Source organism: Pelodiscus sinensis, chromosome 7, assembly GCF_049634645.1.
Source record: "Pelodiscus sinensis isolate JC-2024 chromosome 7, ASM4963464v1, whole genome shotgun sequence".
NCBI classification, from domain to species: Eukaryota; Metazoa; Chordata; order Testudines; family Trionychidae; genus Pelodiscus; species Pelodiscus sinensis.
Window position 1 is genome coordinate 32,036,952 of NC_134717.1, and position 12,412 is coordinate 32,049,363.

Here is a 12,412-nt window from a genome sequence, read left to right on the forward strand (position 1 = left end):
GCCCATCTTGAAGAAGGGCAAAGTTTCACAAATTTGATGCCAGAAATTGGGTAATCATGAGAAATGCAAACTACCAATATTTGAAGAATTATGATAAAAACCATACGAGTTGGAAAGCTACATTTACAGTAGGGCTGTGTCTAGACTGGCAAGTTTTTCCGCAAAATCATCTGCTTTTGCGGAAAAACTTGCCCTACACTGACCGCTTCAATTTCCACAAAAGCACTGACGATCTCATGTAAGATTGTCACTGCTTTTGTGGAAATACTATGCTGCTCCCGTTCGGGCAAAAGTCTTTTTCCGAAAAACTTTTGCGCAAAAGGGTCAGTGTAGACAGCAGAGATTTATTTTCCGCAAAAAAGCCCCAATCGCGAAAATGGATTGTGGAAAAGCATCCTGCCAATCTAGACGCGCTTTTCCGAAAATGCTTTTAACAGAAAACTTTTCCGTTAAAAGCATTTCTGGAAAATCATGCCAGTCTAGACGTAGCCTAGGCCTCTTAACATTGCTATAACTGAGAGGAGTTGAACCAAATTTAACAAAGATGGGTGGGGGTTTTATTCAATATGTTTTCAGAAACAGCATAATATCTTATTCAGTTTTCTACACAGCAATCTGTATTAGTCAATAGCATACTTATATATTTTGTGTCTATAACATAACGATCTGGGATCTGCTTATTCTTTTTTTAACTGATACACACTTCAATTTATATGTTAAAATAGTCAGAGCCTAAAGTGTGGTTATGTTCAGAATAGTAGCTACGTGATAGTCGCACCTTTTTACTTCAAAGACCTGGCTGCTATTCAACTTAATATCTGTTTACCTTAGTGACAATTTAAGGCATTTTTTTTTAAGTCTTAGCACTGCAGAGTAAATATACCTAAAGATCCAAATTCATTCTATTCTAGCTCATGCATCATTAATAGAATGGTTAATTGAAGTTTGGTTTCAGGTCCAAACTCTATCCTTACTGTAATCTGTACAAACATCCTTTATAGCAGGGGTGGACAAAAGGGCCTCCATGAGCCAGATCTGGCCCGCCAAGTGAGTTGATCCAATGTACGGAAGCCCTGTCGCTCCCCCCGCCAGGCCAATGAGGACTTTGGGGTGGGGGAAGCATGTGAAATCTTCTCCTGCCCTGACCCCGCCCTGCAAGGACTACGCAGAGCTTAGAAGCACCACACGCTCCTGGCAACCCTGATTGGACTGGGGATGGCGGAGGGGAGAAACGCGCAAAGTCTCCTCCCACCCTGCCAGGAGTGCACTGTTTCTAAGCAACATGCACTCTTTGCAGGGACAGGGCAGGGTGGGAGGAGACTGCATTCTCCCCTCACCCTCAGGCCAGTCAGGGCTTGGGAGCGTAGGCAGTGCATGAAGTCTTCTCCTGCCCTACAAGGAGCTCAGCACTTAAAATTCAACCGCCAGCTGCTGCACAGCTGGTGGTTGACTCTAAGCGCAGTGCACCCTTGCAGGATGGGGGCAGGGAGCGAGAGACTTCACTTGCTCCCCCACCCCAGGCATTGATTGACCTAGGGATAGTGGGGGGGAGATCGTGAAGTCTCCTCCAACCACCAGGGGCACGAGTACATAGAGGGAACCACCAGCTGCTCAGAACAGCTGGCGGTTCTCATGGGGGGAGGAGGGAAGGCAAAGATTTTGCACACTCCCCCACCCACAGACCAATCAGGGTCCGTGGGTGGGGAAGCATGCAAGTGTCCTTCCACCCAAGGCCCTGCCCCTTTCTGAAGTGGCCTCCAATAAAAAATGATTGCCCACCTCACTTTACAGACAATGGGAGGTATTGGGACAAAATCGTTCCATTGTTAGAGTAGTAACTTAGGAGACACAGATTCAATACCCTGATTTCATGTGTGACCTTGGGCAAGTCACTGTGCCCGCTGCAGGGTAGTGATTATTTCATTCTGTTGAACTTACAGATAGCACCTGCAGTCAAATCCAGTTTGACTAAAAGTTGCCATAACAAATCAGACAAATGGTCCAGTTAGTCCAGTATCCTGTTTCTGACTGTGATCAGTACTGGAAACATAAAAGACATTATAATCTTTGGAAACAGACAATTACGGAATAATCTGTTCATATGGGAAACTTCATTCTCAGTCATAACAGTTTTCAGGCGGTTAACTTAAGCATGAAAGTTTACAACATTTGTACTTTTATTCTATTAATATAACTGGTGTTTTCATTATCCTTGCCAGAATTCTGATACACCGTTGGTTATGATATTTGGTGGTCAGGAGTTCCACTGATTAATCACGCGTTGTATACAAAATATTTCCTTATATCAGTTTTGAATGAGCTGTCCTTTAATTTCAGGCTACATACAAATTATAGTTGCATTTAAACAAATATAGAGGAGAATTTTATCTTTAAAAAAAAAGACTGAATCTTGTCTACAACCACACTGTGAAGGGTCAGCATGGGAATAATTACACTCTTTTAGGAAACTAATCATAGATGGGTAGCTATAAAACACAACCGAATATGGACCAGTTTCAATTTCTTGGAGCTGAAATCATGTCATAGCATCTTAGTTTAAGACAATGTACCAATATATGTCAGCTTTCATGGCCTGTCCTTGTACATCCTCCCTTTTCAGTCAATGTTCTGTTTCTATAAGGAAGAGCATTTTTCCGACACAAGGAATATCAAAGTTTGTAGAGACATGCTTACCATTGGGTATGTCTACACTACGAGTTTTCTTGGCCAAAAATATGCAAATGAGATCGTGACTTATGCAAATGAGTCCCTTATTTGCATATTTTTTGCCGAGAAAACTTGTAGTGTAGACGTAGCCATTATGTAGGTTGTCTGAATTATTTGCACATATGCACTCGCATACACAAACTACATGACTTAACTACATAACGCATAAACTACATCTGTGTGTATCACATTGTTGAATGTTTGCTACTGCCTGAAACAGTAAAATCTTGTATATGTCCTTGTGTAACTGTATGAACAGTCCTTTTGATCCTTTATTACAGGGATGGAGAATTTTTTGGGGGTAAGGGACCACTGACATATAGAAAAATTAGTCAGACGCACACAAGTGAAAAGCAAAAAAAAAAAAAAAAAAAAAATCATCCCACCCTCACTGATGTGGCCCCTGACTGAGAAGAGATACTTCCCATATTCCCCCTGCACACCAGCTTAGGGGCCCAGCTCAGTAGAATGTATGTGCTTTACCCCACAGTGGGGGCAAGAGCTAGGTAAGATGGGGGCCGCATCCAAGTCCCAGCCCTCAGGTTTCTTATCCCTGCTTTATTACTTTTGCAAAATGCATTCCCTCCCCTGTTCTGCTCTAGGTAAATATGTTTTATTTGGGAAAATACTTCCAATGTAAAAACTCCTTTCTCTTCTTGCCACACTTTCTGTCTGCATAAGTATTTTGATACACCATGCCTACATTTTTAAGAGGAAAAAATATTGAAAGCTGTCACAAATCTCCATCAAAATGTGGACCATTTCAGAATAAAATAGCACTTTAGCATCTATAAGCTTGGCAAATAGTATGATGAAATTATGTGACTGGCTCTGTAATATTGCCTATTTTCCTTTTACTCAAGTTTTTTGAACCATCAGAGATGGTTCAGCTCAATCAAAAGAAGAAGGAAACAGATAAAGTTTAAGTTCCTACTCACAATTTAGCAGAATGCTTAACAAATCACCAATTTACTAATTTTTTCACCCAACCTTTTAGCTTAGATCAAAAGTTATTTAGGCTCTTAACTTCCATTTAAATCAATAAGAGTTAAGGCACAAATCTCATTTTCATGTTTGTTACTTTTCTTTCTCTATCTGTTCATATTAATCACTCCTTTACTTGGCCTTTTTGCCTTGCTTTTTCCTAGAGGTAGTTGAAGGTTTTTTGGTGCAAAAATGGCAATTTTCCTTAGCTTTTTTCAAAATTGGAATTTTTCTTTTTGAGAAATTTCCAAGTTTCCCCACCATCAGACATCAGTGGCAAAATGGAAAAAGGAAAAACAAAAGAGGAAGATAAAGGGGCAGAAAAAAACAAAATTTCAACTCCACGCTTTTTCTTTTCTATCTACTGTGAATAATAAATAATGGAAGAAAGTAGAATTATCCCCAACTATTCCCACTTTTAGCCACTTGTTATGTTAAATGATGTTATCTAACCTCTCAATCTTATGAAATAACTCAAATTTATAATGTAGATACAGTTTTAGAGTTATAATAGTGAAGTCCACCCCTAGTGGAAAAAGGACACTTAGCAAAGGCAGGTGAAATTCTGGCATGAAAATTTTAACCTTACTCATGTTAAAGTTATTATTCATAAATGCCTATTCTTTATAGGTCAGATCCATAGCTAGTATAAGTTGGCATAGCACCACTGAGTACAATGAACGGCGCTAATTTACACTAGCTAAGGTGCTCAAATGTATTTTTAAATAACCTTTAGCACAACAAAGTATCTCTGTAAAGCTGTTCAAGCTCCAAAGAAGTCAAACAGGAGCTCTGGTATAAAACAGAGTAACCTTAAAGTAATTTACAGTTCAAGGTGCACAAGAGAATAGAGGGATAAAGAACTCTGCCAAAAGATCACATTCTTCTTCACTCACGTACAGGTATATATTTTCTTGTAATAAAGGGTTGCCCAGTAGGATTAAAACAGACGAGTAACAACAAGAACGTGACAGCCAGTCTTCATTTAGGATTGTTTCTTCTGATACTATAACTTATTCAAGATAGTTGCTTGAGTTAATTTTGAACCCAACAGGATACAATTACTGACATATTTATGTGTGGTCTAGTAAATGAACGTACCTTTCCTTTCAAATCAGCACAGATGTCCTGTTGCTTTTTTCTGTTATTAGCCAACATCACTTCTGTCTCATGAACAGCACAAGCTTCAGCAATAGTCATTACTGCTTTCAATAAAAAGGCTTTTCTTGCCTGAGCCCAGTTTAAAATCAAAGCTCTACGTTGACTCCTAGCAAAATGATACTGATCCCAAGCCTTTTCATGAGCAACCTAAAGAGTAACATTTCAAAAAGATTTAAAACCATACATAAAAGAATAAATAGTACTGGACATTAATTTTAAGGATTTGTGAGGTTTGAAGTAAACTAATGATATTCCCATGGAACTGAACATTTAAGTTTTGATTTTGGAAGTTGCTGAGGTTCTTCTGTGAGGTGCTCAGCACCCTCGCAATTCCTAACACAGAAGGGACTCAACAGTTTGCAAGTAACAAATTTCTGTTCTCCTTTATGGTACAATGGCTCCACTGAAATCAATAGAGTTGCAATAATAAATATTATATATTTGAGAGAGTTTGTCTGTCTGTTTCTCTGTATGTTCTTGAACTCCTCTTAAATGGTAAGAGCTAGGACCACCAAATCCAGAATACAGTTTCCTCTTATCATAACTTAAAATAATGTAAGGGTTTGGCTGTGTCAAGAAAATGGCATGTGCCTGGAATGGGACTGCTTTGTATAAAACCATACAGAAGGTGATAGAATCACCAGGGGTGTGAAAGGGGCTAGCAGGAGGAGCACCCTCCCACTTCCAGGACTGCTCATGCCCTGAGCCTCCACCACTCCTCAGGTTCCTTTTAGGGAGGTCGGGGATTGGGGAGACTAATGCTCCGTCACAGGTTCATATGGGGACATTGCTGGCTTGGAGCAAGGGAAAGTGTACAGTTTGCTGCATTCCTCACTCTTGTTAGGGAGCACAGAGGGAAGATGAACCTGGCGGAATGCCGATATATGAGTTAAGGACCTGAGCAATGAAATGAAAAAATGAGGAAGAACGGCATTTGCGCAAGAGGGGGTTTTGCGCAAAAAGGAGCTGTCTACACACCTCCTTGTTGCACAAAAGCCTCTTGCGCAAAAATGGCTGCTAATTAATTATGCAAATGATGCATGGCAATATTCCATACCACACTTCATTTGCATAAGCTTTTCCGGAAGAAGGCTACAGTGTAGCCGTAGTCTAAGTCACAAAATGACATGATATTTGACACGCATTCTCTTCTTAAAGTAAATGCAAAGTATCAAAACAGGCACCACTTGGAGGAGAAAGAAGCCAATCAGATTTTAGTTCATTATTCAAACTTCCCAATATGAAGCTCTTTAATTTTTAAAATACTAATATCCAACTGTTAACATTTTACTTGTGAGCCATAAAGCTTAATTTATGCTAATTTCACACCTGTGAACCATTCAAAAAGTAAACAAATATACAACCTTTTAAAATATGCTGCCAATCACTAATGCAGGAATTAAACAAACCCAGTTTAGTTATGCTAATATTATGTAACTATTTTAAGAATTAGTTTTATACTGTTGTAGCATTTCTATATATAGAATCATGAAATACAGTTTCTTAAGAAAATAATGGATAAAGCTGGAATATAATCCAATAGTTTTAGATTTTTTTAAAAGGATGGGAGACCTACACATTTTATTTTGATATGTGACACAAATTCCTGTTCCTAGGAGCAGAAGGAGGACTGAAATTCACAAGAAATTCATAGATGGACTGATCATCCTCCCTTTTGGCTGCAATGAACATCCAAACAAAAAACCTTGCTCACTGTTTACAGTTTTTCCCATCCTTCCCTGAAAAGACTTAAAGGATTCCATGAACTTCTATAAAGTGCAAAACTTCCTTGCAAGCTGCTTATAAGGCATTATGCTTATTGAATGCACTTTCAATAGCATCTCTCAACAGCATACGTTGGAATAGTTAGAATGATTGGTCTCAGACATTTGTAACAGTACTTGCTATGTCTACTCATAGAGAACAGGGAGGCAGAATGCCAGCATAGTAAGACACCTATAAACACAATCCTAGTAAGATGGATTTGTTGTTGTTGGATTGTCCAGAAAAGTAGACAAAATTAGAAAAGTTCCACAGCTCATGTTTTGTAGAGGTGATATATTTTCAGAATTCTTTTACAGGTAACTGAGCAAATTAAGCATTAACTGGGATACTTAATCTTAACCATATTCATAAATACAAAATCTTCCTCTTAACTGGCATAAACTGAATTAATTTCAAAATGTAAGAATTTTTTCTCCTAAGTTTTGGTAATAAAAGTGTATTAGTTTTTTTTTTTTTTTAAAGAAAACTTTCTAACATATGAAGTAGCACTGACCAGTTCATGCCTAGATTTGTGAGGCAGATGTCTCTGTAGCATATCCAAATACAGAGCTCTTCTGCTCTGAAGATCACTTGGATACTGATTTACAACAGTCTGATAAACCCACTGATCTTCTTCACTCCAGCCAAAGTTCCTGTAAGCAATCAAATGCTGCATAAATTTTAAATTAAAAATGTATTAGATAAGACAATAATACAATTTGCACTTGATTTCTGTCTCAAAGTATGCCAAATATCACTTTTTAAATTTAAGGGCAATCCAGGATCTACCCCTGCCCCTTTCCTGAGATCCTCTCTCTCCACAAAGCCCCACCTACTCCCTTGCCCACTTTCCCTCTTCCTCACTCACTTTCATCTGGCTGGGGCAAGAGGTTGGGATGCTGGGGAATGAAGGGTGCAGGCTCTGGGTGGGAGTTTGGGTACAAAAGGGGACAGCAAGCTGAGGCAGAGTGTTGGAGTATAGAAGTGAGTGAGTGGCACAAGCTCTGAGAGGGGGTTTGGGTGCAGGAAGGGGCTCCAGGCTGGGGCAGAGTTTTGGAGAAGAATTGAGGAGCGTAAGCTCTGTGAAGGAGACTGCCCAATCCTGGAGCCCCCATTTGCAACCAAATTTGCTCCCAGAACTTGCAACCCTAACTCCCTCCTGCACCTCAAAACTCTGTGTGCAGGAAGGGGCTCCAGGCTGGGGCATATTGTTGGGTGCAGGAAGGAGTGAGGACTGTGAACTCTGGGAGGGGAGTTTGGGTGCAGGCTCAGGGGTGGCACAGGGAGCTGGGGTGCAGGCTTCAGCTGGGAGGCACTTACCACAGACTGCTCCCAATCAGCAGTATAGCAGGTTTCAGCCAAACTGCCTCTTCCTGGCCCCATCCTCCTCCTGGAAATGCTAGCTGGCTGAGATCAACACCCTCTGTACCTGGCCCCCCAAGGGTGGGAGTAGGTCTCTGGGTGCTGTACTGCTGCCTAAGGCTAGCAAGTGTTGCCCCCATTGGCTGGTTCCCTATGACTGGTTCCCAATCGACTTGAGGCACACTCAAAGGTGCCATAGGGGGCGGGGGTAGGATGGAGTTAACGCCCTGATTTCATAATTGAGATCTGCTTAAAGCATGTGCCCTAACTCCAGAGACAGCTCTTTACCAGCAACAGAGTTTGTGCTGCTCCCTGCTTTGGAGCAGGGATTTTATTTATAAGCAGAGGGAGGCAGGGAGATTAAAATAGCAAAAAGCTTGTAATTCAAGTAGTTGAAGGATCATTAGATGATCATCAAAACCTTGCCAGGTATTCCACTTAAAAATTGGAAAAATAAGAATATGTGTAAATAGAGATATGCTCCAGTGGTCTGCATTTGGACCACTGCTGTTCAACTTCTTCATAAATGATCTTGAAAAGGGTGGCAAAATTTGTGAGGTGGCAAAATTTGCAGATGATACAAAATTACTCATAATAGCTCCCAGCACTGTAACTCCTGAGGTGTCCACATGGGCAAGGCACTTAGTGTGCACTAACTCTGCAGTTGTACTCTAGGTAAAAAACCTCAATGAGAAGCAAAGAGAGTACTGCACTCTGAATACAGCACTGAGGTGCCAGTGTGGACACTTGAATTGTTTGCTGCATTCTGACTGTCCTCTGGAAATGGCCCATAATACCTCAACTCCCCTCTGCTCTGTTTTGAAATCAACCATATGTCCTATGGGCATGCACATATCGCCTTTCAGACCTTCATTTCAGACAGGCTGCATACTGTGCTGATTTGCCCTGGGACACAGAACAAACCATTCAGGTGGCATTCTCCTTCTGTTGAACATAGAGGTAGACCTGACTGTGCATGTGTGTGAGAGAGATTCCATGCAAAGAGCCAGAGAGAGAGGTGGGGGAGGGAGGCTGAGATGTCAGGGTTTACCCCTCTCCCTACCTCAGGAGGGGTTGTTTCCTGCAGCTGACTGAACTTACAAGACAGCATGCTGACATCGCCCAAAACACTGTCTACCCTTTGCCCCACATATAGACACACACATCCACACACATTCCCTATCACACACACACCTTAATTTCCAGACTTTTGTTGAAAAGCAGCTGTCAATGTAGCAGGATGATCATGGAGCAATGGGAGTGAGAAACCTGGTCATGTGATGCTGATTGCCCCACGATGCGGCATTGCAAACCCTGGCCATAGCATCCTGCGGCCAGTTGCACAGTGCACTGCTCTCTGAGGCACTGTAAGAGCTGCTAACATGGACATGCTTTCCCACTAGACTCCACTCCCTTTCAGAATTGAGATAGAGCCCAGGAGTCTTGACATTGTCTCTTTCTCCGCAGTTAGTAACAAAGTAAGACTTTAGATTAAACTTTTAAGGCTAACCAGTGTCCCTTAAGTGAGTTGCCACAAGATGTGAGAATATGTTAGTACTGGAGCTGAGTGGATCTAATATTTAATTTTCTTTCTTTAATATAGGAATTAGATACAATGCTCCTGTCAGCTAATTGCAAAGTTATCTGCCTTACTAGCTATTGGAAAGAGGTAATATGTTTTAGGGTGAGGAGAATGCAGATGGGGTTGATTACCTATCCTCTCCCCCTCCCTCCCCCCGCCTGTTGCTCTTGATTTGCTGCTTGGCTTGTACTGAGCATGCTCAATAACATTGCTGAGACTGCTATCAGTCTGCCCTCCTATACTGTCATAATTGATGTGTTGGTGAATACTGCAAGGCTTGACCTTGCAGTGGGCTCTAAGTAAGCATACCTCTGCCCCCACATGGAGTCCTGTTAACATCAAATGAGTACTGCATTGATACTCAGATCCTCCTTCCTTTAGGGAATTCATTACAAGGTCAGGAAACAAATCCATAAATTGTCTTTAGTTACAGTAAATGGCATTTCGAACCATGGCTGCTTATCATGTCTTTATAAAAGTGAACTCTTTTTTTCCTAACTTGGATTTATAGTAAAAGAGTATAGAAATATATTGCTTTTCTTGAAGTAATTACAATAATATAATATTTTGCAATAGATGGAAAATATGAGATAAAAAAGGAATAAAGCTCATATCTATCTAGGTTCTTTGATGGCATTTATTAACATTGTATCTAAAATCAGTTCATTGATGCACATAGTATCTGAGTATGGCTTAAGGCCATACTTAAATTTGATTTTATAAACTTTCGTGACCAAGCTACAAAGACTCAGTGAGACATAGACATTTACAACCTTTTAAAAGAGGATGACATAGTGATGAAATTCTGCACTTAACATCAGATTATGCTCAGTCCCTGTACAGGTGTGCAGAGGATACAAAAAATTTTTCCACATCTCTCCCTCTCTGCTGGAAGATGGTTCCTTTGTATCTGGAGCCATTTTTAAGAGGCTTCACCAGAACCTTGAACTACACTTCTGGCTGCCCTGGAGACCACAATTTCCAGCCTGCTATGTTCCTTTGACCCCATGAAAGAGCAAGATGCTGGCTGAAATCATAAAGGACCAGCATACCACTACAGAGAAGGTTGTTCCAGCCTTCCTTGCTTTAGGGTTGCCACATCAGAGGCTATGTCTACACTACAGAGGTTTTTTTTTGAAAAACAACTGTTTTTCCAAAAAAAGCTTCACTTATGTTCACAATGCAATTGTGTTCTTTCGAAAAACAATTGGAAGAACAAAGGGGTTTTTACGATATTGGTAAACCTCTTTCTACAAGGAAGAAGCCTTTTTTTTGAAAGAGCTCTTTGGACGGGGAAGAGGGAATTCTTTTGAAAGAAAAGGAAAGAGTAAAAAGTACAGGTGCCCTACTGGCTACTCCGTCTATAGTAATCACAGCTTAAATACGAGATAGCGTCCATTCAGTGTGTACGCTATCTTTCGAAAAAGCAGATTGCTTTTTTGATGCGCTTTGGCAGTGTGGATGCTCTTTCAGAAGAAGTTTTTTTGGAAGATCTCTTCCGGAAAAGCTTCTTCCGAAAGAAGCCTACAGTCTAGAGGTAGCATGAGGTGCAAAAAACCCAAGACCTCTAGGATGATCCTGAGCCAATAAATCTGGACATCTAGCAGTGTGTACTGAGAACCCTTACAGATTTCCCAGAGAGATCTCTCAGAAAAGGGCCAATACGGAAAAAATTTATCTACCTTGTTCCCAGAACTCCTGCCTCTCAGTCCTTCAGACAGTGATAGGCCTATTCTTTCCCCAAACCCTAAACTGCTTTCTTAAGCCTGTTTCTCAGTGAGGAAATTTTTCTGTTCCATGGGTATTGTTCCTGAAGTAGGGTAGTGCTGACCCAAAGAAGTCCTTTCAAATCCTAAAAGGCTATTGCAAAGAGAAAGAAAATATGACAGAGACAAGATACAATTGTAAAGCATGTGAAAACTCAAGAAGTAGCATGGTGTAAGAGATCTCAAGTGAAATATAATTGGTTCAGAAATGCCACTGCTGGCTGTTTCCTCTACAAGGAGTGCTGTAGCAATAATTTATTTCCATCTACTTAGTTGAGATGGCTCAGGAAGTTTCCACTGATGAAGAAAATATGATTTTAAAAGGCTATACATGCTTATTGCTTGATTTCTGAGACAGTTAAGAATGCCTGTGTTCATAACTAGCCCCAGTAGACAAAATTTAACTGAGTATGAAATGAACATATGGGGTGAAACTAGCAGATAGATTATAATTGAAATTAAAAAAAAAAAAACCAGGAGAGGGAGAAAGAACAGAGGTGATACATGAAAAGCAATTATGCAGACACAAAGGTGTGAATTGCCAAAAAGATGTGTGGTTTATCCAAACTCATTATTATGTGCAAACGCAACATAAACCTATTATGACTCCTTACACGCTCATCATTCCTCATATATTCACCCTTTTGTTGAGTAATGCCCAGTACAGAGAGAATTGCAAAGCACTAATGTAAATAAATAGAAAAACACGTGGAACACTGATGCTTTGTAAGTACTGTGTTTTTGTTCTGTGCTTATACGGTGCCCTGCACAAAGGGGTTCTGATCCATGACTAGGGCACTACAGTAATACAAACAATAAAAACAAATGTGTATTGTTAACAGTCTCAGCACACCAAATGGCTTAATCACCGTTAGTCTCATCAAGCCTGTATGCAATTTGTGGCACCTACAAAATACTAAGGACATTGCAGACAGGGCTTGAGTCGTGATGGAACACAATTTTGAACACTTTCTTTGGGAGCCAGAATGAAGTTTCTGAACATCCTGGCATTTTTTTAAAATGATTTCAGCACTGATACAGCTGAACCCAGGCACCTGAAGAGGCC

The 12,412-nt window shown here is 40.5% G+C and overlaps 1 protein-coding gene across 4 annotated transcripts in view; it reads right to left on the reverse strand.

Moving 5' to 3' along the window:
• Nucleotides 1–12,412, reverse strand: part of CCDC148 (coiled-coil domain containing 148) — a 137,502-nt gene that overhangs the window by 58,733 nt on the left and 66,357 nt on the right. For all 4 annotated transcript variants that reach the window (XM_025186537.2, XM_075933433.1, XM_075933434.1 and 1 more), the window contains 2 exons: nucleotides 7,151–7,289; nucleotides 4,813–5,019 (listed from right to left, as the gene is read on the reverse strand). In XM_025186537.2, the coding sequence (XP_025042322.2) occupies nucleotides 4,813–5,019; nucleotides 7,151–7,289 (346 nt within the window). The remainder of the gene's footprint in view (nucleotides 1–4,812; nucleotides 5,020–7,150; nucleotides 7,290–12,412) is intronic.